Source organism: Quercus lobata, chromosome 1 (assembly GCF_001633185.2).
Source record: "Quercus lobata isolate SW786 chromosome 1, ValleyOak3.0 Primary Assembly, whole genome shotgun sequence".
Taxonomy (NCBI): domain Eukaryota; kingdom Viridiplantae; phylum Streptophyta; class Magnoliopsida; order Fagales; family Fagaceae; genus Quercus; species Quercus lobata.
This window is the reverse complement of record NC_044904.1, coordinates 54,327,945-54,355,173: the sequence shown is the minus strand read 5'-3', so window position 1 is coordinate 54,355,173 and position 27,229 is coordinate 54,327,945. Positions and strand designations below refer to the sequence as shown.

General features: G+C 34.9%; 3 protein-coding genes across 4 annotated transcripts in view; 2 read left to right on the top strand and 1 right to left on the bottom strand.

Annotated features, from left to right (window-relative positions):
• Positions 1-27,229, bottom strand: part of LOC115992579 — a 53,841-nt gene that overhangs the window by 23,005 nt on the left and 3,607 nt on the right. The gene's annotated exons all lie outside the window — the stretch shown is intronic.
• Positions 5,760-6,331, top strand: LOC115992596. Its single transcript, XM_031116824.1, has 2 exons — positions 5,760-6,018; positions 6,236-6,331. Exons 1-2 carry the CDS (start codon positions 5,776-5,778, stop codon positions 6,314-6,316), a joined length of 324 nt encoding a protein of 107 aa, XP_030972684.1. The 5' UTR covers positions 5,760-5,775; the 3' UTR covers positions 6,317-6,331.
• Positions 23,547-24,855, top strand: LOC115955752. Its single transcript, XM_031074068.1, has 2 exons — positions 23,547-24,206; positions 24,679-24,855. The coding sequence occupies exons 1-2, from the start codon at positions 23,547-23,549 to the stop codon at positions 24,853-24,855; spliced, it is 837 nt and encodes a 278-aa protein (XP_030929928.1).

The window sequence follows — 27,229 nt, the reverse complement described above, 5'->3', positions numbered from 1 at the left end:
TACTACTTATGATTTTTTTTTTTTTTTTTATAAATTTTTAATAAGATAGAACGTGTGGTGATTATTATTTCATTTATTTTTTAAGAAATATGTGATTATTTTTATTGAGTATATGTGATTTTTTTTAAAAAAATTATAGTTTATTAAAATTAGATTCTTAGTATTTTGTACTCATTAATTCACCTGACACCAAGATTAAAAAACTTCAATAAACACATGACACAAGTTTAAGTGGATAATTATGGTATAGTTCCCACATAAATTTAGACACATGGCACAAAATTGGATTATAATTTCAAATTCTAATTCAATTTTCTCTTAAACTTTACCTATTAATATATATATATATATATAGATGACTTATAAATTCGAATTTTTTTTAGTTATATGTTTATGTTTTTTATGGTTTATTATATTAAACTCGTTTTCTACACTAAATTAACTAATTTGGTATAAAAATTTAAAAATTTAGATTAGATGAGACACGTAGTGCAAAATTAAACTTTAATTAAAATTAAATTTTTATACTAAATTAACTCACTTAGCAAAAAATTCTAAAATTTAGATTAGATGAGACACATGGCGCAAAATTGGATTCTATTTGAATTTCAATTTGAAATTTAATTATTATATATATAGATATCGATGAATTATTAATTTGAATTTTTTTTAGTTATATGATTATGTTTTTTTATAGTTTATTATATTGGACTCATTATTTTCTATACTAAATTAACTAATTTGGCATAAAAAAAAAATAGATTAGATGAGACACGTGATACAAAAATAAATTTTAATTGAAATTTAATTTTTACACTAAATTAACTTACTTGCCATAAAATTCTAAGTTTAGATTAAATTAGATATATGACGCAAAATTAGACACGAATCTACGTTGCAAACAGTTCTGCCTATATACAGGGCCAAACTCCACCTTATCAACACAGCCACATATTCAGCAAACAAAAAAAAAAAGAAGAAAAAGAAAAAAGAAAGAAAGACACAGCTACATAAAATTTTCGAAAATTCTCAGTGAAAATGCAAACAGCACTGCCAATTTTATCGAAAGTGAGCTTGAAGCTCTTTTTATACATAAAAGCACTAACCGAGTGCTATTCGCAGAAGCCGGCAAAGATTTCGTCGACTTCCTCGTCAACATTCTCCGCATACCCGTTGGAAATCTCATTACTGTTAACGTATATTATGTTATGGGCTTTAGGCCCAACTAGGTTACTTGTATAGCACACTTGTACTTGTACTACACTTTACTTGTACCGCACACATAGGTCTCCTATATTAAGGCACTGATGTATATTCTTTAATTTATGAAATACAATACAATCATTCAGTATTTCTAACATGGTATCAGAGCCATTGCTCTAACCTTCTTGTGTCTTGCAGTCCTGTCTTTGTTGGTGTTTTCCGCTGCCTCGACTTCTTCGGTCAGTAAACCTTTTTTTTTTTTGTGCCCTCAGAGGTGCCAAGGTTGAATCTTCACTGTCAAAAGCTCGATCATCGCCACCAAGATCACTGCCTCCGTCAGGTCTTCCACATCAGACCTCCGATTAAGACATAAGAAATATCAACGTGTAGATTTTCAACCGATCTACACACAGCCGCCGGAATCATCATCATCTGACCTCTCACGCGTCGCCACGCGCCGGTCAAAGATTCGGCCGCTTTTCCACGCGCCATCTGTGTTGCTCCGATCATCTCACCGTCGCAGACATCGGATTCGTCTTGCTCCGATCTACATCACCGGCGAAGAATCAGCATCATCAGGCGTGCCACGCGCCCTCACGCGCCGACAGAAGTTTCGGCGAAGATTGGACCATGCGCTCACGCGCCGCTGGGTCATCTGCTGACGTGATCGCTGACGTCATCTCTGCCACGTCATCATCTACGTCAGCCCTAGTTGACGTCATCCGATAACGTCATCTTGCTGACGTCATCACTGGAGTTGACCTTTGACCGTTGACTTTTCTGCAGAGTTGACTTTTTGTAGTCCAGGTGCTCCTTACCCAGTTTTTCGCGTAGATTTCGTTTTTGCAGTCTATTTTTGCATATTTTACTTCAAAATGAAGAATAAGGACAAGTCTTCTTCCTCTTGCAACAATCGTCGCCGACAATCCAACAAACGTTTTTGCAATTTTTGCAAACGTTTTAGTCATAATATTGAGACGTGCTATCAACGCAACAAATCTGTTGTTTCCATTTCTGCTGCTACTGTTGCTAACACTGAGAGTGTCCAACCTATGGCTCCCGTCTCTGCAAAGTCTCAGTCTTCTGGATCCACTTTCACCATTTCCAGAGATGACCTTATAAATATCATCGCCAATGTCATTCGTATGGTTGGTAATGCATCTTATTCCTCTTCTCTCTCAGCTTTATCTGGTATGTCTCCTACCTCTTGGCTTATGGATTCTGCTTGTTGCAATCACATGACACCTCACTCGTCCTTATTTTCTGGCCTTAAACCTGCACCGCACCCTCTTAATATTCGCACAGCAAATGGTTCCACAATGTCTGGTCATAATATAGGTTCCGTTGCGACCTCCAATCTCTCGGTTCCTGGAGTCTTTAATGTTCCTGACCTTTCTTATAATTTGTTTTCTGTTGGACAATTAGCTGAGTTGGGTTATCGCATTATCTTTGATTATTCTGGGTGTATTGTGCAGGATCCGAGGACGGGACGGGAGCTTGGGACTGGTCCCAGAGTTGGGCGTATGTTTCCCGTGGACAAGCTTCGTCTTCCACTTGTTGCTCCTGTTTCTGTTGCTGCAGTTGCTACAGCTTCTTCAATTCCTTCCCTTGCACTTTGGCATGCTCGACTTGGTCATGCATCTTCCTCTCGGGTACAACAATTAGCTTCTAGAAGTTTGTCAGGTTCAGTATCTACAAAAAATTTTGATTGTGTTTCGTGCCAATTAGGAAAATAACCAGCTTTGCCTTTCAATACTAGTGAATCAATATCCACTGATATCTTTGACCTTATTCATTCTGATGTTTGGGGCCCTTCCTCTGTCTCTAGTATTGGTAGGTCTCGATATTTTGTTGTCTTTGTTGATGATTACTCTCGCTATAGCTGGATTTTTAATATGAAACATCGTTATGAATTATTGCAAGTATATTCTAATTTTGCAAAAATGGTTGAAACTCAGTTTTCCAAACGCATTAAAATTTTTCGATCTGATAATGCTCTTGAATATACTCAATATGCTTTCCAAGCTGTTTTGCATTCCTATGGCACTGTTCATCAACTAACTTGTCCAGGTACCTCTCAGCAAAATGGTAGAGCCGAACGGAAATTTCGTCATATTCTTGACACTGTTCGTGCTTTCCTTCTCTCTGCCAAAGTTCCTGCTCTTTTTTGGGGCGAAGCTGCTCTTCATGCTGTTCATGCTATTAATCGCATTCCGAGTCCGGTTATCCAAAATCAAACTCCATATGAGCGCCTTTTTGGGTCATCTCCAGACTATCACCACCTTCGCTCCTTTGGTTCTGCTTGTTTCGTTCTTCTTCAGCCACATGAGCATAACAAACTTGAGCCTCGGTCAAGGCATTGTTGTTTTCTTGGTTATGGCGAAACTCAAAAGGGGTATCGGTGTTATGACCCTGTCTCTCATCGTCTTCGTGTTTCCCGCAATGTTGTCTTTTGGGAACATCGCCTCTTTGTCGAGCTCTCTCACTTTCGTGCCTCCCTATCTTCCTCCTCTGTTTTAGATCTTTTTCCAGATGAGGCACATATTCCTTCTGTAGCTGCTCTTGATCCTCCTGTAGTTGCTCCTGATTCTCTTGTAGACTTCTCTGTCCAACCACCAGATATCACTGATCCCTTTCCTAGTTCACCCTTTAATGAACAGGTGGAAGATGAACAGGTTGAAGACGAGCTACCCAACCCCAACCCTGAGCTTGGGTCCCCTGCTCCTGCTCCGCCTGAAGATCTTGCACAAGACATTCCACCTCGTCACTCAACTCGAGTAAGATCTATTCCTGCACATTTACTTGACTATCATTGTTACACTGCTCTTGCTACACTACATGAGCCTTACACCTATCGTGAGGCTTCCACTGACCCTTTATGGCAGATTGCAATGAAAGAGGAACTTGATGCATTATCTAAAAATCATACTTGGGATTTGGTGACACTCCCTCCCGGGAAATCTGTGGTTGGTTGTAAGTGGATTTACAAGATTAAGACTCGCTCTGATGGGTCCATTGAGCACTACAAAGCTCGTCTTGTTGCAAAAGGTTTTACACAGGAGTATGGGATTGATTATGAAGAGACCTTTGCTCCAGTTACTCGTATCTCATCTGTCCGTGCCCTCTTAGCTGTTGCTGCTGCCCGTAAATGGGATCTTTTTCAGATGGATGTCAAACATGCATTCCTTAATGGGGATTTAAATGAAGAAGTTTATATGCAACCTCCTCCTGGTCTCTCTGTTGACTCAAACAAGGTTTGTTACATTCGACGTGCACTTTATGGCCTTAAACAAGCTCCACGAGCTTGGTTTGCCAAATTCAGCTCTACCATCTCTCATTTGGGTTACATGGCCAGTCATTATGATTCTGCCTTATTTCTTCGTCGCACTGACAAAGGCACTATTTTACTTCTCCTGTATGTGGATGATATGATCATAACTGGTGATGACCTCAGTGGCATTCAAGAACTCAAGGGTTTTCTCAGTCAGCAATTTGAGATGAAAGATCTTGGACATCTCAGCTACTTGGGTCTTGAAATCACTCATTCTACAGATGGACTTTATCTTACTCAAGCTAAGTATGCTTCTGAACTCTTGTCTCGAGCTGGACTCACTGATAGCAAGACTGTTAACACTCCAGTTGACTTTAATGCGCATCTGACTCCCTCAGGGGGGAAACCATTGTCTAATCCCTCTCTTTACAGACGATTGGTTGGCAGCCTAATTTATCTCACAGTTACTCGTCCAGACATCTCCTATGCTGTTCATCAGGTGAGCCAGTATCTGTCTGCTCCACGATCAACTCACTATGCTGCTGTTCTGCGCATTCTTCGATACCTGAAGGGCACCCTCTTCCATGGCCTTTTCTACTCAGCTCAGTCTCCTCTTGTACTCCGTGCATTCTCTGATGCTGATTGGGCAGGAGATCCCACTGATCGCAGGTCCACTACAGGTTATTGCTTTCTCCTTGGTTCTTCTTTGATTTCTTGGTGAAGTAAGAAACAAACCTTTGTGGCCCGCTCTAGTACTGAAGCAGTATATCGTGCCCTTGCTGATACCACATCTGAGCTCCTTTGGCTACGATGGCTTCTTAAGGATTTAGGTGTGTCCACATCCTCTGCTACTCCCCTTTATTGTGACAACTAGAGTGCCATTCATATTGTTCACAATGATGTCTTCCATGAACGGACTAAACACATCGAGATTGATTGTTATTTTATTTGTTATCATCTTGTCCATGGTGCTCTCAAGCTTTTCTCCGTCTTCTCCAAAGATCAACTTGCAGATATCTTCACCAAGTCACTTCCTAAGGGACGCACTCGTGATTTGGTTGACAACCTCAAACTGGTCTCACATCCACCTTGAGTTTGAAGGGGGCTGTTAACGTATATTATGTTATGGGCTTTAGGCCCAACTAGGTTACTTGTATAGCACACTTGTACTTGTACTACACTTTACTTGTACCGCACACATAGGTCTCCTATATTAAGGCACTGATGTATATTCTTTAATTTATGAAATACAATACAATCATTCAGTATTTCTAACAATTACGATTCTCAAACCGGACATAATGCTTGGTAGCTTAGTAAACATTCACGACAGCATTATAAATTTAATTCCATCGATTGGGTCGCGCATGCGTTCCGGACTGCACTGCCACTCATCCAATGGAGTGAAAGAAGCCCCATACCTGGTGATGGATGATCTGGAGGTGAAACTCCTGTCCACAGTTTCTCTATTAACGCTGTTTAACGAGTTTCATGTCAAAGACGGGGATCTTGAGGAGAAAGTAGTCGAGATGGGCAGGGATGAGGTATATATATTTGTAAAATTATAGTTATGAAAAATAGGGAAGAGCACCGTACATAAAAAAATAAAGTATGAAGTTTTTCTCCTTTATTTTTCGTCTTCTATTATCTTCAAAAGAAGGAAAAGAAATAAAATTATTGGAAATTTGAAATTGTGATTTTTTTTTCTTCCAGATAGTGGTAAAATAACTATTTTTTCTTCTGTATCTGGTTTATTATTAGGGTTTGAAGCTGCTCAAGGTTTCTCTGCTGTCGAAAGATTTGACTCAAGTTTTCCTGCCGACGGTGAAAGAGGAAGTTTAGATGAAGTACTGCTAATTTGGTTTATAGTTTTGTTTTGTGGCAAATAAGCCCAAGTCGGGCTTGACAATGTATTTGACAATTTGCTAACACTTCTCTCGTCTAAACTCTCTGTGTACGTGTTTCTGCTAATTTTAACTTTATAATAGCTGGCTTTTAAAGCAGCATCATTTTTCTTCTAGAGATATGACTCCGTAGTCCGTATGAGGAAAAATGGCATTTGCTTTTATTTACTTGAATTAAAAAAAAAAAAAATTAACTCTAGTCTTGCCTTATGGGTTACAGCCTTAGAGCATTCACATCAGTTCTTCTAAATTTTCCGTCTACTTTACACGAAAAAACCTATTTTTTCTATTTTACACTACCACCTATATAAAACACCCACATCAATTCTTCTATTTTACAAGATATTTTAATAAAATAATCACCTTTCTCATTTTTTTATTATTTCGCTCAACTGCCTATCCCTATACGCGCTCTCACTCTCTCTCTTTATTCATTTTTCCAAAACTGAAAGACCTCTCTCTCTATTCAGCCAAAAAAACAGAAAGACCTCTCTCTCTCTCTCTCTCTCTCTCTTTTCTCCCTTCTCTCTCCCAAAAACGACGGACCCAGATTACTACCTCACCGGTCCTTTCTTCACCGGCCGATCCAGATTCTTTCTTCACCGGCTACCCAGATCCTTTCCTCACCGGCCGATCCTTTCTTCACCGGCTACCCAGATCCTTTCTTTCTAAAAACTACCAACCTAGATCACTTCTTCACCAGGTCCTTTCTTCACCGGCCGATCCAGATCCTTTCTTCATCGGCCGATCTACGAACCAAGCTCCGGTGACGCAGATCCTTTCTTCACCGGCCGATCCACGAACCAAGTTTCAGGGACGCAGATCCTTTCTTCACCGGCCGATCCATGAACCAAGCTCGGCGACCCAGATCCTTTCTTCACCGGCCGATCCACGAACCAAGCTCCGGTGACCCACATCGTTTCTTCACTGGTGACTCATATCTCTCTATTGGTTTGTCTGTGTGGGTTTGTTTGTGTGTGGGTGTGTTTCTGTGTTGATTTATTTGTGTGGATGTATTTGTGTGCATCTGAGGAAAACAAGATGAGGAGCTGAGGTTGTTGTGCACAGAGAAGAGAGAGAAAAATTGGTGCGAACGGAAATTAGTAAAATAATGTATACACATGCTACAGTGCCCGTGTAAATTTACACGGGTACTGTATCACGTGGAAAATTATACATGAGTTTACAAAGACTGATGCAGTGTGTTTTTTGCTCCAAAATGTGTAAAAATGATCAAAATGTGTATTTTACACATTTATACATAATTATCTAAGAGCTGATGTGAATGCTCTTACAGGGTTACAGTCTTGCAACTTGTGTCTTTCGAAGAAAAAAATAATTCCGTATAAAAAATATATTAAAAAAAAATACTTGAAGTCTTTTTTAAATAACTGTAGTCTGTCGTAGATGTCTTCTAAGCCTTTCTTTGAAGTGTTTTTAAGTCTAATGTAAATACTTTTTATTATATAAATGGGAAGCTACATTACCTAATAAAACCCAAAAAAAATTGATAAGTTGATAATAATACAAAATTCTAAAAGCTCGCATCGACTTTACGATATGAGTGATTTAACATAAAGGATAAAAGTCATTAGATTCGAATTCAGATTTTTTTAGAGTTTTTAGGTTATTCTGTTAGGGAGAGTACTTAAATCTCCTCCTTTCTTAGAGCTATAGCCTCCTGACACTCATTTATGTGATAAGAAATCTATCATTTCAATTAAACTTCTGGTTTTTTTTTTTACACGGCCCAATGTAGCTTGCCCGCAGCCAACTGGACATCCTCAAACCGCTTTGAACGGCTAAACGAACTAAACTTTTTTTTTTTTTTTTTGAAGAGCTAAAGTAACTAAACTAAGTTTGTTTTAGATACGTTTTGCTGGTCACGTCAGTCATGATATCTGGCTATGATACCCGTCTCACTTTTTCAGTATTTTCCTACTCCCATTTACTCGGCTGCAGAAGATTTGACATACCTGCCTCCATTCTTTAATTGAAATGATAGAATGCGGCACAATTTATTTTCAAATTAGTTTTATTGAATGGGTCTTGTCAATGTGGTATAAAATTACATTAAAATACTAATGTTTTATTGGGAGTAGGAAAAAGCTGGACATAAGTGTTTTGCGTGTGTTAGACGGTTAGCTTTCATGGAAAATAAAAAGAAATTAGTAACATTATTTTTTTTATTTGAAAAAATTCATCTGTACTAATGTTTTATTTAAATACTAAAAATTGTTGTATTAAACGGCTCCATGTAATAACCAAATTAGATTTATCTAAAGTTTGTTTCTAAAATTAGAAAAATATATATATACCCAAAGTCACTAAGTGTGCGTTTGGTAACACTTATTTATTTTAATTTATTTTACTATTTAGTTTATTTTTGCTATCATTTATGGGTTTCATTATACTTTTTAGTACTATTTATGAGTATTACTTTACTATTTCAGCTAACTTTTATCTTTATTTATAGTACTTTCAGTAAAAAATTTTCAATTTTAGCAAAATAAACAGATTCTAAATAGACCCTAACTTTATTTTTTTGTCCTCTTTCCATTTCTTCTATATATTTATTTTTTTAAAGGATAATGCAAGCTCCAATTAATTGATTACAAAATTTGTGTAGTGAAGCGTTCTCTCTCTCTCTCTCTCTCTCTCTCTCTCTCTCTCTCTCTCTCTCTCTCTCTCTCTCTCTCTCTCTCTCTCTCTCTATATATATATATTTAAAGTGACATATTGTTATTAATGAAAAAATATTTTTTTTAACTGATTAATGAAAAAAATTAATTTTACTATTGCTATTAATAATAATTTTATTAATTTGACTTATTGGTTATAAAATTGATATAACCTTAACAAGGAACTATTGAATTTGGGCCATTAGTATTTAGTATTACTTTTTTTGAGACTTTCTAGGGTGTCAAATTTCTTTGGGAACATAATACACCCTGAACTGAAAAAGATTATGTATAGAAGCAACCAAATCTATGCAGAGTTATGAACAGTTTGATCGTATCTAGGATATCTCAGAAAATCTTTTGATGAAGGACCGAACAATCACATTTGCGTTGCAATTTTTCATCTGGCTTGTCAAATTGAGAGACAGGCGAGAGGTTGACTAAAAAAAATAAGAAAGATGTTTTATTGGGAGGAGAGTATCTGGTTTGAGAGAGAGGAGAGCATATATTTAATAGAAAAAAAAATCAGATTTAAAAACTGGAAAAAAATTATTAATGTGTAAAATTAGAGAGATGTTAACTACAAGCCAGAGACTTCAGTTTTATATATAAAATACAATAATAATAATAATAATAATAGTAAAGCAATTTAAATTGAATTAAATTTGTTAAAATTATTTTTTTTTGTAAACTAAGTTTCACCCAGATGTTGTTGCCACGTGGGAGAGGGAAAAAAAAAGGGCTATTTTTGTGAACAGCTAAGGGGCTGTTAGGTAGACATGTTTAAATACATGTTTTCAATTTTTAAATAACATTACACGTATTTTCACATACTTTTTCACTCACACATATTTCCATATATATTTTCAAACAACAAAACACATGTTTTCAAATATATGTACCAAACACCCCTTAAACTTCTTGTTTTTTTTTGTTTACACGGCCCATGTATCTTGCCCACAGCCAACAGGACATCTTCGAACCGCTTTGAACGGCTAAACGAACTAAACTGCTTTTCCTTTTTCTTTTTGAGAAGGAACTAAACGGCCCATGTACATTTTACTGGTAACGTCAGTCATGGTATCTGGCTTCGATACCTGTCTCACTTTTTCAGTACTGTCCCACTCCCAGTTCTGCCTATATATAGAGCCAAACTCCACCTTATCAACACAGCCACATATTCAGCAAAAAAAAAAAAGAAAAACACGGCTACATAAAATTTTCGAAAATTTTCAGTGAAAATGCAATCAGCACTGCAAATTTCATCGAAAGTGAGCTTGAAGCTCTTTATACATAAAAGCACTAACCGAGTGCTATTCGCAGAAGCCGGCAAAGATTTCGTCGACTTCTTCTTCAACATTCTCCGCATACCCGTTGGAAATCTCATTACGATTCTCAAGCCGAACATAATGCTTGGTAGCTTAGTAAAGATTCACGACAGCATTATAAATTTAAGTCCAACGATTGGGTCGCTTATGCATTCCGGACTGCACTGCCACTCATCCAATGGAGTGAAAGAAGCCCCATACCTGGTGATGGATGATCTGGAGGTGAAACTCCTATCCACAGTTTCTCTATTAACGCTGCTTAACGAGTTTCATGTCAAAGACGGGGATCTTGAGGAGAAAGTAGTCGAGATGGGCAGGGATGAGGTATATATATTTGTAAAATTATAGTTATGAAAAATAGGGGAGAGCACCGTACATAAAAAAATAAAGTATGAAGTTTCTCTCCTTTATTTTTCGTCTTCTATTATCTTCAAAAGAAGGAAAAGAAATAAAATTATTGGAAATTTGAAATTGTGATTTTTTTTCTTCCAGATAGTGGTAAAATAACTATTTTTTCTCCTGTATCTGGTTTATTGTTAGGGTTTGAAGCTGCTCAAGGTTTCTCTGCTGTCGAAAGATGTGCTGACTCAAGTTTTCCTGCCGACGGTGAAAGAGGAAGTTTAGATGAAGTACTGCTAATTTGGTTTATAGTTTTTTTTTTTTTTTTTGAAACTGGTTTTATAGTTTTGTTTTGTTGCAAATATGTTTTTGACAATGTATTTGACAATTTGCTAACTCTTCTCTCGTCTAAACTCTCTGTGTACGTGTGTCTCTGCTAATTTTAAACTTTGTAATAGCTGGCTTTTAAAGCAGCATCATTTTTCTTCTAGAGATATGACTCCGTAGTCCGTATGAGGAGAAATGGCATTTGCTTTTATTTACTTGAATTTAAAAAAAATAAAAAAAATTAACGTGTCAGGAGTCAAAAAAACATGTCAGAAGAAATAGTTCCATCACTGAGTGTCTTGCCTAGTAACTCTAGTCTTGCCATATGGGTTACAGGGTTACAGTCTTGCAACTTGTGTCTTTCGAAGAAAAAAATAATGCTGTATAAAAAATTATTTAAAAAAAAAAGATACTTGAAGTCTTTTTTAAGTAACTGTAGTCTGTCGTAGAAGTCATCTAAGCCTTTTTTTGAAGTGTTTTTAAGCCTGATGTATATACTTTTTATTATATAAATGGGAAGCTACATAACCTACTAAAACCCATAAAAAAATTGATAAGTTGATAACAATACAAAACTTTAAATGCTAGTATCGGCTCTACAACCTATATAAGGCTTGGCAAAAATCTGAATGAAGGGTAAAAGTCGTCGGACTCGATTCAGATTTTTTAGAGTTTCAAGGTGACTCTGTCAAGGGAGAGTATTTAAGAGGCTGTTTGGTTTGCCAACTGAAAACATAGTGTTCAGTGTTTAAACACTGAACACTAGTGTTCAAAATTTAAAACAATATGTTTGGTGATAGTGTTTAAAATAAGGTTGTTTGAAAATAGTTGCTCAAAAATAGCTGTTTGAAACATACTTTTTGAAACATGCTTGGACCACATTTTAAACAATGAAATTGCGTTTCTATGGCACAACGGTAAATAAAATGAAATTCAATTTTCACTGCAGCCGGACCCACTGGATCAGCTTTTTCTAAAAACACGTTCTCCTCTCCTCTCTACTCTCATCTCTTCAGTCTTCACGCCATCATCAGTCTTCACGCCCAAATATTCATCTCATCTCTCCTCTCCTCTCTACTCTCATCTCTACACTCACAATCCGAACTCCATTACTCCTCTCACCCACCTCCATTACTGCTCTGACCCATCAAAATTCCACCTCAGCCCTCACGGATCCGGCGCCTTTACTCCTAACATAGCTTCATCAACGCGTCAAAATCCCACACACATCATTTGGAAGAAACCCCTATTTTGCTAAGGACGCTCTGTTGCTAAGGACGCTCTGTTGCTACGGAAAAGGCAACTCACACAGTCTGAAGGGGTCGGTCAGGTAAGGTTTTTAATTTTGTTAATTAATTGTTTCAGCTTTCTTTCACATCCCAACAGCTCATTTGACATTAATTCATGTTAGGGATTCTTTTTTAATCTCATATATTCTTTCAGATGGACGCCTCACTCCCTTCCTCATCCACCTCTCGAGTTCATTACAGAGCCTCTGCTTCCTCCTCTGCTTCCTCCTCTACTTCCTCTTCTGACCGTGCTCCCTTACTGGTACGTCTGTGTAATCATGCTTCTAAGTTCTGTTTTAATCTTCTAAGCACCCAAACCCTCCTGCTAAGACCGTTGATAGTCAGTCTATTTTAGATTTGGGTTTGTCAAAAATTTGGGTTTTTATTTTTTTTTTGTGACTTTTCTTTAATTATATGTTGATGACTATTGAATGCATGTAGAGAAGATGTTTGTTGAAAGGTTTCTTAGAGGATAAATGGGTTGTTTTGGGGTCTGGGTTTATCTATTTGTTATGGGTTCTTGAGTTCTTGTGTTGGATTTTTGTTTCTGAGTTTGTATGGATATTGGGTTCATGATCTGCACCTTCTGTTAGATGGGATTTTTTCGTGTATTGGGTTTTTGGGGGCATGCCTTCACTAATTCTGACTTGGCTGAGAAGATGTTTGTTGACAGGTTTCTTAGAGGATCAATGGGTTGTTTTGGGGTCTGGGTTTAGAGTTCTTGTGTTGGATTTTTGTTTCTGAGTTTGTATGGATATTGGGTTCATGATCTGTTATATGTTAGATGGGATTTTTTAGTGTATTGGGTTTTTGGGGGCATGCTTTCACTAATTCAATGGCTGAATGATGTACTTCAGACAACAGTCACATCCCTACCCATCACAATTTCAGATCACTCACCACTTTTGTGTGATACTAAGACTATCATACTTGTTTTTTTATTTAAATTTTAAAAAGGCCGTTTCATTTTGAAGCAATGTGGTTGCTAAATTAACCCTATGTAAAAATGTAGTGCAAGATGCTTGAAAAATAAAAGTAAATGATTCCCCTACATTAACTTAATACTGTGTCCATAAAAATAAAAGTTACAAAGGCTGCACTCAAAGAATGAAACAATAATGTCATAGAGAATTATAAGGATAACTCAGAGACTGTTGTCAAATAATCAAAAACTCAATCTGACCATGGGCTAAATAAATGAGTGTGCCCTTGGCATAGATGTGTGTCACTCCCAAGTCCAAACTAATTAATAGTATCATGTTAGAATTAAAAACAGAAATCAGATCTTTTAAAACTTTACAGAAATTAGTGAAGTAACCTCAATATATAAATTTAAATCGAAATAGAGTTTCTTATCATTAAACAAGCATCTTGCTTATCATATAACCTAGAGGGCAGTAGTATACTTACATTAATAAGAATCAAGATTTATTGGATAGAGATTTTGAGCAAATGTACAAGAAAACTATATACGAAACAGATTTTGTTGGAGTTGAAATTATATTCTTCAGTTTGTGAAAGAGTTTTATAAGGTCAAGATAAAGATATTTAACAAAGACAAACAAATAGCCTAAGTTTTGTTTCCTAGTGGGAGGAGTGTGAGAATTGCAAGAAAACTCTCAAAGATCCTTCCAAAACCACATTTTGTTCTCTTCTCAAACCCTGTGACCATACAATTGGTATGATCTTCTCATATTAAGACAAAGGGACAAGGAGGTTAAGGAAAAAGCCAAAAGTAGATAGCACATTTATCTCTACTTGTGGAGTCTTAGGTGGAAGGCTAGGAAACACAGTTTCATTCTAATTTAATGTTTTTTGCACTATGTAATATTATGAAAATGATTTATTTTGGCATTTCTTTTCTTTTTCTTTTTTGCACAATTGCACATGTAATGTATGTGTGTAAATAAAACCAAAAATAGCCAGGTCAATAATGAATTTATTGTTGATATATCATATATCCAAGTTATAAGAATTTATAATCTTGAAAACCTTAGAAATCAATGTACTTTTTTCCTGAATAAAAAAAATTAATAAAATAAAATAAAAAATAAAAAAGGAAAAAGGAAGAAGATATTTACAACAAAATAGCCCAAAGGGGCCAGCCCATCTCATCAACACTGGATGAATGAGCACTGAAGCTGGGATTGATGAGATGGGTGAGCCTTGGAAGAACATGAAGTAGGTTAAGCTGCCAAGGCAGCCACATCCTTTCACATCGTTTAGTGAAAATTAAATTCTTCAAAAATGTTAAGATTTTAATTATAATTAATTAATTAATTAAATTCATGACCTCTCTCCCTTTGGAATATGAATATTTGGAACTTGTCCAACAGAGAGAGAGTCAGTATTTTATGTAATTTTTCCGTGTAATGACATTGTGGCCTACAACTATGAGTGTGGTTACACATATAATCGTTATAGCTAAGATCAGCTCTTGGACTAGATAATATTTACAAGTTATAACCAAGACACTTTTTGTTTCTCAAGTTAAAAAGTTTTTTTTTTATTCATGTTTGCATTAACACTTTTTTTTCTTTCTTTAATAATTAAAATTATTTCACTAAATACTGTTATTTGAAACTTATTTGAAGAAATAGTATTTTTTAGATCTTGTCTCTTCAAGAGACAAGTCCCAACATGGACCTTGTCTCTTGAAGTGACAATATATTTTACCTTGAAGCTAAAATAGCTAATCTGTTGTGGTTACACATATATTCAACTATAATAATAATATGCTCTTATGCCTTCATAAATATACAATGCCACTACAAGTTGACCTAAAACTTATGTGTATGAATGTGTATCTTTGTATTTTTCCTTTATATGGGGTGAATTTTCTCTTATATGCCTGCTGCTTGGGTCTAGTAGTAAGTTAAAGAATTTAATTCCATATCATAGAAGACCGTTTTACGAGTCTATGTAAGTATACCAACATGTATTTAGATGGATGATGTCGAGGATAAGAAGTGGCCTGAAGCAGTTGAGAGACATTTTATTGACATCTTGTTAGAAGAGGATGCTAAAGGGAATATGCCCCAAGGCCAGTTCAAGACTGGAACTTGGACAGCAGTTGTCAATGAGTTTAACAAGCGTGCGTCTAAGAGTTACACCAAGGCACAACTTACACAAAAATATCAATGACTGAAACAGAGACACCGCACTTTCTCCTAGCTCATCGCACGTACAGGAATGGGATGGGACCCCATTTCAAATACGGTGACGGCCACTGACGATGCTTGGGCTGCTGCATTTGCGGTAAGTCCTTAAATCTGACTTCAATATCAAAAATATCAAACATATTAGGTTTATTGGCTTATGAGTGTATTAATAATAGTGGCTTTAAATAGTTGTTTTGTAGCATTTTCCCATGATGATACTTTTAGGAATGGAATAAAATCTGACTTATATATGGGGTTTACTGTGGGTTTAATGGGGTTTAATGTGACTTATAAATTTTGACTTATATCTTTGACTTATATTATTTTATACTCAATGTCTACAATTTCCTAAAAAACCTTTTTGGCTATCATCAATTTGGAATAAAGAGTGTTGTTATACGGTTATTATAAATTAGCCATCTACTTTGTATTGGGTTTTACAAATATAAAACATCTAACCCAATATATATGGTTGGTAATAGGTCAATCATAAATTCAAGGACTTCAGGAAAAAGGGGATGAGACACTATGAGCTGTTGGGCACTCTTTTCAATTCAAACACAGCCACGGGTTTCCTGCAAATGTCATCTACCCAACCAGCTCCCAATAGTGATGAAGAGAGAGAACTTGATGCAACCTTTCTATCTGAGGGGGTACATGTCAATGTCAGCACCGATGGTTTCGATGACGTGGAGGAGCTGCCCACACCGAGTGAAGCCCAAAGCCGGAGGCAAGCTGAAAAGCGGCCAGCTGAAGAATCTCATTCAAGTGGAAAAAGGAAGAAAGGGCACTCCCTTGAATCCATGACCGAGGCAATATGGGGTTTTACTGACATGAGGAACCGTCGGGGGAAAAAGTCCATCGACACTGGAGACTCTACTGTGGGGGCTGCCAGTGAGTCAATTACAGCAGCTGTAACTCTTCTGAACCAGCACACCGATGTCGATCATGTCACGTATTGCAAGGTCGTGCAAGAGCTTCATCATGCCAAGAGTAGAGCCGCTTTTTTTGCCATGACGGTTGATAGAAGAAGGGCCTGGATTGACTTTATTGGGGGTGGATTGCAGTAGTGGTGGTTGTGGTTGACAGTGTAGGAAGTTAACTAATGATGTGCGCCGTGTAGACAGCCTAGGAAGTTATTTAGTAGTCTTAGTTTGGTTTAATATGAATACGCAAAGTTTGTATTATGTTAATACTATGAACAATGTTTGCATTATGCCTTCCTTTATTATGTTAACCTCCTTGGGACATGTATGGTATTTATGTAAGAAATATGTTTTGTGGTTGTCATGCCTCCTATGAATTTCTAACTTTGGTGACATATATATATATATATATATTGGATACATAAGATGCTGCATTCCATTTTGGGAATTTCTTTTTTGTGTCACATATTTGCTTCAAACGTTGTTAGCTATTTTAACAATGTAGTATTTTATTGAGCATACAAGTGACATTGGCTGGAATGAGTATTTGGCTTATCCTTTCTCTTTTGTTAGTTATTTGTAGTTTTGGTGGAATTAGTTTGAAAGCAGCACTTGAATTTACTACAAATTTTGTATACAACTTTGGCTAATAAAAGGATTGTACTTTGTATGAAATCTGCAGGTATGAGAGAGCCACGTCTGTTATAATTGATCCAGGTCTATATAGCTTTCAGGTATTCCTTTTTATAAATCTTTGTTTCATTCTTTGTTAATTATGATTTGATTTTGCTGGAAGTATCAGTTTCTTCGTTCAAAAATTTTAGATTAAGTCTCCCTTTTTCTGCTTTATGTAAGCTTTATTAATTTTGTTTCTTGCTGCTGGTTTTTTGTTTGTGTTGCAAAAATATCAACTTCTTAATTAGAGGTTAGAGTGTGTTCTTTCTCTTCGCTGTCAGACCACTGTTCACAGATGTTCACTAATTTCTTATTCTTTTCCTTTCTTCTGCTTTGCATGCATTTCTGGGTGAATAAAGTATATCAACCTGACTGTCATACGTTCTACGAATCTGTTTTGTTAATGAGTTTGCTGTCAGGATTGGGATACTCACTACTGTACTTATATCTATTCTCATTTTTTTAGGTACAATTTGAGCAGCCTTTGACAAATAATCCGGAGAACAGTCAAGTGCCCAGAAGCCAATTGTTGCCTCTACGAAGAAAAAAAGTAAATAAACTTTCAGCACTTTACATTACAAAACTGAAATTAGCTTATTTATATCTTGAAGTCAAAAGTTTATAGTTTAAACAATGTAAGGACCTTCTTACTTTTGATAGACGATTATATTAATGATTTTTAAGTGAAATAGAGAGAGAGAAAAAAAGTATATGGATTTCTTCTTTGTTTATTTATTATAACTAGACATGGACACTTTCCCAAAAAGAAAAAAAATGGGTATATGATATGTTTTTACTTTAGATTACTATACAAGCATAGCATTGTGTTATAAGACCAAAATTATGGGGACTTAGTTTAGGGGGGGTTCATGCCATAGGCAGTTGCCTAAATTGCCAAGGAAAAGAGTCAATTCTAAATTATCCTTTTAAAATTATTCTCTTATTTTTGTAATTATAAAACAGTGCAAATAAACTATAAACAAATTTAAAAGATAAATGTATTGATAAAAAAATGTTAAAATATATTTTTGTCTTAATAATTGGTTCAAGTTTGATTTCCATCCATAAAAATTTCAAATGATTAAAAAGTGCTAATTTTAGTTCACTTTTGTTAAATTTACACTAGATTATCTCAAATATTTAACGTAATACATCAATTAGGTGTGATTACAAGGCATGACAAGTTTGGATATAGATATCCCTATCTTTACTCTTGTTTGAAGTTGGGAAAACTTGTACGGACTAAGAGTGGGACAAGTTGGAATTGAGCAAGGTGTATAGAGTTTTTCATCCTTAATAAGATGACTCCAAAATTAGCAAGAGAGTATAAGAAATTGCAACGGAGAGTGTCGAGAGAGACAAATATATTTAAAGGTGGTAATAGAATAGGTATAAAAATTATATTATAAGTATAGTGTATAAATAAAGATTAAATTTTATATACAATTAATTTAAGACTACGTATACAAACACATTTGGGGATGCAGAATGAAATACTATAAAATGAACAAAACTTGTCCTAATCTCATCCTATTTTTAGGAAAGGAAAAACCTGCGTATAGCAAAATAGGGGCATGGTGGGTCTGAGTGGATTGTCATTTTTGTCATTGTCAACATTAATCATTTGCCTACAAAATGGGTAATTATTTATAATGATTTTCAGAAACAAAACTTTAACCTTAAAAATGCTGGGAATGAAAATCAATTTATTTCTGATTAAATTCAAAGTAGATGTCACTGTGTCAGCTAAATTTTGACATCAAAAGTAATGTGATACAACTACAACGCCAAGAAATTATAACTACTCTACTAGCAATTAATATTTTCTCCTTGGATCATTATTTTTATTATTATTATTTAATTATAAAGTCAGAATTTTGCAATTGGCATTGCAATTAAAGAAGGAAATACATGAGCATTAATGATATGTTATATTACCCCACTAAACGTTAATTTTAAATTTAATAAGTCTTTATCTCAAAAAATAGAAAATACTTAATAAGTCTTTGAAGTTTCTTTAGTTTTAATTAACTTTAAAGTCTAGGAAAACAGAGAAAATTAAATGGTATTTTGATGTGCATTAAAGTCAAAAAAAAAATACTTGTACGATTTGCGTGTTCCCTTTACAGGTGTAACTCCAATTCAGTTTCCCCAAACACCTAAATTTCCTGAAATGTAGAGAAATGACATATAACTCATGCATTTCATTAACGTGGGGGACCTTAGCTAAGATTGCGTGCAGATTTTAAGATTAGAGAATACTTTGATTCTTGGTGGAAATTAATTTCTTCATGGAATAAATTTTCACAACTCTCGGTGCATTGGATATATACTAAGATACTCAACCAAATTGTGAAATATATTCATATGTTGAACTGTCATAAATATTGAATAGTCACCTTTCACATGATCCTTTTTGAGCTGTGTGAAATAGAAATGAAGCAAAATTTAAACATGATTTTAAAAAAAAATTTGGTATTTAATAGAATATCCTGGCTACACCAGATTAATGGTGTTAATTATTCACATTTCCCATGTTGAAGATCATGCAGAGACCCTATTTGTGTCTCCCTTTTTGACCTATGACTATGAACAATCAACCTTCAGCATGTTCTAGAGAAGAAAAACATGGACAAATTCTCTTCTATCTCTCTGTTTTTTAATCTGTGAGTCTGGTCAAATATCCTATGTAAAGGTTGAATGGGTTCATTTGCTTATACAGATGAAATTGTGTCCTACTGATATTGACATTGCTATTCGAGCGGAGTTTTAGATTTAGAGGTTTACTGATCATTAGCCTCTTCTTGTTTTTTCCTTTTTGAGCTGAGAATTTGAAGTGGGGGACCTTAGCTCTTAGGCTTAATTTAAGAGTTCAAAACAGATCCACCAACTGCACACACGGTTGTTTTCCATTTTGGCTATACTTTTAGTCAATAGTTCACTCCCTGTATAACACTTCTGTTTTTTCTAAGTATGCAATTGTGGAGTTTTGTTAATTCTGAACCATAATTCATTTTTTTTTATATAAAATAAAACACAAGTTATTGATTTAGATGCACAATTTTATGTGCTTCTCTGTATCTTTCTTGAAATTTATGCATAGTTTTTTTTTTTTTAAGTATTTTTAAAACATTATATTATTTGATAGAGTATTAACCATACCATGTTCTCAATATATATACACCTCAATTATCAATAGAATTCAATAAGAGAAAATATTGGTCTTGGCTGATCCCACTTGAATTTTCCTTTTAAATTTTAACTTCTACATGAAAAATTATGACAGTGTAATGTAAACTGTAAATGCCACCAAACCTTATCTACAACCAATAGTTTCTTCTCACATCACCAAATTGGGTCCTATATATTCTCTACCACGCAATCTATCTGAGCAACTTCATTTATTTATTTATTTATTTCACATACGTTCTTTGAGTTGTAGTTGGATTTGTCGTCTCTGTTTTTTTTTTAATCTTCGATCTTCGAATGGGTCTTAAATAAGAACCACCAACCACGCTGTGTTCTCTGATTGCACTACTCCTTTGTCGGTGTTTGATCAGCTTTAGCTCATTTTGTTTTTCTTTTAAGTTTTCACCACTTTACATTGGGCAACCTCTCAAGATTTAAAGAATGGATATATTATCATAGATTCACCTTCTCTTCTTTGATTGGCTGAATTGAGTATTATTAACAACTATGTGCGTAGGTGAGGCTTGAATGTAAACATGCATGAATATAATCATGATTGTATCATTTTATATGTGTGTATAACACACGCTTATGATAGGAAATAAGTTATCTTTGATGCCAATAATATGGGAAACAGGTGAAAATAAGTTGATATTGAATTATTGATGCCAATAATAAGGTAGAAATTTAATTTTGTTTTGTATTATGAAAGATATTGCAAAATGCAGACTTTCTTTTTATTTTTATTAATCTGTGGATAGAAATTTACTTAATCTACCCCACTGGCCTGGCTAGTGGCTGGCACTCAGGACAAGCCCCATCATACGAAAACCGTATGGCTTCATAGTACACCATCCCACGTAGCTAACAGGAGGATGTGTTTTATTTCTAATTTTTTTTACCGTTTACTGTAGAATAACTTTTTTTTTTTTCTTAAGAACTGATTTTGCTCAATTTTGCTTTTTAACTTGTCCTCATACTAATATTTTGGCTCCAACACTATTAGCAACATTTTGAAGGTTGACTCTTGAATAGTGACCATTTGCATTTTTAACAGTTCGGACTCAGTTTGTTCTCTACTCTTTCGTGTCTTATATGAATGAAAAGTATAATGTTAGTGCATTGGCAGTTCCAAGATTATTATTTAGGGGATTAATAAGAAACAAAAATTATATGAAATTTAAAATAAAAGTGAACTTGAATATATTGACATCAAAAAAAATAATTAGTAAAAAATAAAAGACATCACCAAAAATCAAACATAAAGTTCTACAATTGCTCTCTATGATGTTTTATATACGAAAATTCTTAAATGATTTCTTTATTATCAATCCTCCAAAGCTATATATTTTTCAATTTATACAGTTACGCAATCATTCATCTATTGATCTCCAATTAAGTGGATAAGACTTATTAATTTTTTTCCCAAATTTTAAATCAAATCGGTTTGTAATTTCTTTTTTCATTTTTTTGTTTAAAAATGCTAGGATATTGTTAATAGAATCATATTCAAACTTATTTTAGTTGGGTTTAAAAAAAATCCATTAGTTGAGTTTAAGAAAAAAATCCATGATCAAGGTCTTCAAAATTTTGAAAAAGGGACGTCAACAAATATATACCAATATATATACATTGGCCAGCAGGAGGTTCATTTGAACCCCTGAGCTCCAAGTGGAGCCGTCCATGTGCTACATGGGGAAGACTACAATAATGTAAGGTGAAGGATTGTTTGGTGTGATGTGTGACTATCCGAGCAAGTGAAATGAATATAAATAATTTATTCAAAAAAAAAAACTGTAACTACTTAATTATGATTTCTGGCTGCAAAAAATTTGAAACGGATATTAATTAAAAGTGAAAAGAATTTATTGAATAAACAAAGAACAAAAACAGTGAGAGAGAGAGAGAGAGAGAGAGAGGACATGCATGAACGCTCCTAAAAGAGACAGAAGTGCTATTATTGCATGCTTTGCATCGGTGTGGCTGCTACTTATAAAAAACATGGAAATGGACACTAGTGGTTACTGTTTGTAACTTTGTATGGACTGAAAGGTTCGTTTTGGTTAGATGGGAGAAATATGTTATGTTAACGATATTTTTATAACCTTTTTATAATAAATATATCTTCTATGATAAATATATATTAAATAGTAAATTGTTATTAATAAACAAAAAATAATTAAAATGTTATGAACGTAACACTTCTTTAAATTAATTTAATGATTAAATTTTATCATTTTCAAATGCTTGAGTTTAGGGACAATTGATTAGTGATAAATTAAATTATTAAATTAAGTTTTGGTGACAATCAATAATAATGTATCAATTTAAGAATATAAATTAAATAAAAGTGTAGTCGTAGTATTAAAAAATAAATAAAATTTTATCAAAAATTAAAATAAAATAAAAATGAAATGTCCCGCCTTACTCTCAAAATCCTCGTTTGTACTTGACTTAAAAATAAAGATTTTAAAATGATAGCCATAGTTCTTATCCCTCCCCAAGATACATGGCCTATTAAATGCTACCCAATGCCGAACACATAAAAAATCATCATATACACATTCCTTCTTTTGCGTCATTCTGTTATTAAACAATGTTCAGGAAAAAAAAAATTTATTAGAAAAAATCATTACATCTTATGCTTTTTACTAGGTTAAGGAGGAAGTCAGGTGAAGTCATACTTAATCTTGTCTATAGTAACTTGTCAATTGTATCCATAGAGTATTCCATGTATAGTAGTCAATTACTGCGGAGGCTCCTTCAACTAATTAAGCCATAACAAACTAATGGAATCCATTTACTTTTTTGAAAAGGTAATACTATTTTGTTCATATGTTGTATTTGAGTATAAGCCAATAATAATAATAATATCATTGAATTGAAAATATATTAAACCACAATCATTTTAAATTTTCAAAAATTTAAAAAAAACAAAACCAAAGATAATATGTAAAATTATCAATGTCATAATAATCTCTTACAAATATTTCTTTGTTATTCCTTAAATTAGGTCTTCTTGTGTTTGACAAACCATATTTGTCTTCAAGTCGTAAAGGTTTAATATTGTTTGGATTATATGGTGAGATGAATTTTTCCGTTGCAAGGTTCATGTGATTCTAGGATCTATCATAAAAAATCCCTTGAGAAGCAGGTTTCTATACATAGAGCAATATAGATATATATACATAAAGTGATATATATATATATATATATATATATGTACTTCTTTATAGTGGCTGATGTGAACTTAATGGCTGCCCACAGGTGTGCTTCAGTTATGGCCGACCCCGATTCAGATCGTGATTCAGGCATGGCTGAGTCCGATTCAGATTGTGATTCAGGCATGACTGAGTCCGATTCAGATCATGATTCAGGCATGGATGAGTCCGATTCAGATCATGATTCAGGCATGGCTGAGTCTGATTCAGATGAGTACGATAGTGAGGTGGAGCTCGAGATTGTCACAGCCTACGTTCAGCTGTGTATAGAGTACGTGCAAAAGTACTACATGAAGCGACCTAGGTGCACTAGTATCCTAAGTGGGAGGTCATATGTGATTGAAGTACTAGAAGGAAATCCGCAAGTGTGTTATGACATATTCCGCATGGACAAGGCCATTTTTAGACACTTGTGTAATGAGTTGAAGCGGCTGCACCTATTAGAGGAAGACACTGGTTGGGTTTCAGTTGAGGAGTCCGTTGGGACAGTGCTATATATCGTCGGACACAACGCTGACTACCGGGTAACTGCCAATCGCTTCCAACATTCTCTCGAGACCATTCAAAGGCAGTTCCGGCGTACCTTGCGTGCTATCCATGCTTTGGGATGTATCATCATCCGGCCCAACGTTGATGCAGCTGAGCTCCCTCAATCACTTCGAGGGAATGGGAAATATTATCCATGGTTTGAGGTATGCTTCGATTTTTCCTTTTTTAGTTCTTAGCTAAATTATCCTTGTGATGAAATTCAATTGTGAAAGATCTATAATAGAGAATAGAAACAAAATAAGATGACCTATGAAAGAGTTTTGAAATATTTCTAGTTTTTTCAATTTGAGGTTGATTGACAAATATTAAATAAAGTAGACAAGTTAACATATCAAAGTTGATGTAAACAACCGTGAGTACGCAAACCATTGGAAAAATTCCAATGTCAAATGCAAGTACTACGTCCAACCGTGACTATTGGTTATATGAATTGTTAAAAATGTTCCAATATCTCTAGCTACGTACGTAGGTAGTTGGACAGTACTGTTCAGCCTGTAATAAGTGGATACATACATTTTTGTACTAGCTAACTTCACTTTGGTGAACTTCATATTGTTTACACTATATTGCACATAAGTTTAATTTATTAATTACAGCTACCTATTTTTTTAACAGAAATGTGTGGGGGCTATCGATGGGACGCATATAAGTGCCTCTGCCCCATTCGCTAGGACTACCGCATTTAGAGAAAGACGGAGTGATATCACCCAAAACGTGATGTGTGCATGCAACTTTGACATGCGGTTTACATATGTGCATTCGGGATGGGAAGGGAGTGCAAATGATTCATGAGTCATGCAGGATGCACTTGGACATGCCGAGTATGAGTTTCCTTGGCCGCCTAGAGGTAAACAAAAAAAAAAAAAAAAATGAGAAAAAAATTCCGCATTTGATTTTTGATTTGATCATTGTTGCATCTGACTTCGCATTTCCAAAGTATTTTGTAGCATAGTATACATGTGAAAAACTATTCAAAATGGGATTGTGGAGTAGTAGGAATGCACTGTCTATGATAATTCTCAAAAAAGGTGTGAATCTTTGTGGGTTGTGGTTTTGTCATATTTTTTTAAATCTCATGACACATATTTTATTCATGAATGTCTTTTCATAGGTTTGGGTAAATTTAGATATTTATGTTAGTTTACTTAGAAATCCAAACTGTGGACAATGAGTTTGTAACTGCTTCATATTTTGTCCTTTGTGTAAAAAAAAAGAATACCTTGTATACACTGCACTTGATTAGTAGCTACGTAATTTTATTATATCGAAACTAATTCACTCAATACATGAATTGTGTGATTCACATTCAGCACTCTATATCATGGATAAAAGGTCGTGTCAAAGTTTGTAATGTCACTCATAAAATTTGCTTTCATGGAATAGTAAGTTATAGTCAATCACTGCATGGTCATTCATTATTTAAGCTGATATCAAAAAACTTTAGTGCATGCTTCGTATACATACATGTATAGATACACTTCCGTAGTAAGGAACTAGCAAGAATAGTTGTGTTAAGTGACTAATTGGCAATGGTTATCACTCGTATTGCAGGATCGTACTACCTCGTTGACTCGGGATACGCTATAGGTAGTGCATTCCTCCCCCCACACAAGTCCAAACGCTACCATGCCCAAGAGTTTCGGGGTGCGAACCGGCAGCCTACTACCCCACAAGAGTTGTTCAATTATAGGCATTCCTCATTACGCATGGTGATTGAACGATGCTTTGGCGTCTTGAAGGCGAGGTTCCCTGTTTTGACTGGAATGCACTCCTTCTCTATCTCTAGACAACGACTGATTATGACTGCTTGTTATGCATTGCACAACTTTATTCGCATGTATAATCGGGCAGATGAACTGTTCCATGTGTGGGAAGGATCATTTATGCGTAATGGAGACGCAAACATAGCAGGAGTTGCACGCGTAGGTAGTGGGGGCACTGAGGAAGCTTTTAATTCTCGGGCACAACGAGCAATGTCGGAGTATCGTGATGTGATAACTGCTGCTATGTGGGCAGATTACATTGTTCAATGATTGAGGTAGATGGGCATTATTTTATTAAAATGTGGATGACATGGAACTTTGTATAAGTTTAGATGAAGATTACTGTGTTTTGTTGTTGTTATAGGTTTGTATAACGGAGTAGTGAGCCTCTTTAATTTGGACTGCAGCGGCTCTTACTGTTATTTTTGGTGAACTTAATGGCTGCCCATGAAGCTGGATTGTCAACATATATTAGTCACTTTTTGAATGGCTTTCACACAATTACACTACTCTCCGTCTTTTTGAAAAGCTAGATTCTATTTTGTCCCAAATACATATATCCTTTATAGGATTTTAGTTTCCATACTTGTTACATTTGTTTATGTTGGAAGAAAATTTACAAAAAAAAAATATAACAAAAATCCTACTTAATTATGATCAATATTGTTGTCACAAAAACATTGAGTACATTATTATCAATTCAAAAGTATTTTTTGCAAAAAATTAATAAGTTATTTTGCATCATCACCAAAAGTAAGAAGAATGATTTTCAAATGAAAAGATAAAATATCAAATAATAGAAACTTAAAAACAAATATGCATTAATTCAGGGCAGTGACTCTAAGGTGTTTGGCACCGCAAGTGATGCCAATCCAGTTGCAAACAGAAGTAGAGGTAGACCAGTTGGTTGCCAAGAATTCGTGAAGGTCATCAGTGATATGGGCTTTGAGAGCAAGAAGAGCTGATTGGTCTATGGTGATGTTGGTTCTTACTGCCACAGTTAAGCTAGCCATAAAACAGTGCAACAACAAAAAGGCGAAAAAGTGAAAAAAGGCCGAATCCTCCATGAGTTTCTATCTGTACGTAGGTTGAGATGTGAGGCTATTGTAGCGAACAAGTAAGGCTGGATGATGTTTATATAAATGTGGACAACTATATTTCTTCTAGTACTACATGGAAAAGGAAGGGAATTGCTAAGAATCAACAGTCAATTTTTGTTGATTACTAGTCTTCATCGAAAAGATTTATATAAAAAATTGTTATATTATTTGTTATATAAACCCTTTTATACAGTGAATATAGATATCAATTTTTTACTATACATAATATTGTATTTTTATATGCAAACTTTATATATATATATATATATAGAGAGAGAGAGAGAGAGAGAGAGAGAGAGAGAG

What these genes read in the sequence shown, in the direction of transcription:
- LOC115992596 (XM_031116824.1), top strand. Translation starts at nt 5,776, where the DNA reads ATGCTTGGTAGCTTAGTAAACATTCACGACAGCATTATAAATTTAATT. An exon ending in TCGAGATGGGCAGGGATGAG is followed by an intron (nt 6,019 to 6,235) that starts GTATATATATTT and finishes GTTTATTATTAG; the next exon opens with GGTTTGAAGCTGCTCAAGGT.
- LOC115955752 (XM_031074068.1), top strand. Translation starts at nt 23,547, where the DNA reads ATGGCTGCCCACAGGTGTGCTTCAGTTATGGCCGACCCCGATTCAGAT. An exon ending in AATATTATCCATGGTTTGAG is followed by an intron (nt 24,207 to 24,678) that starts GTATGCTTCGAT and finishes TTTTTTTAACAG; the next exon opens with AAATGTGTGGGGGCTATCGA.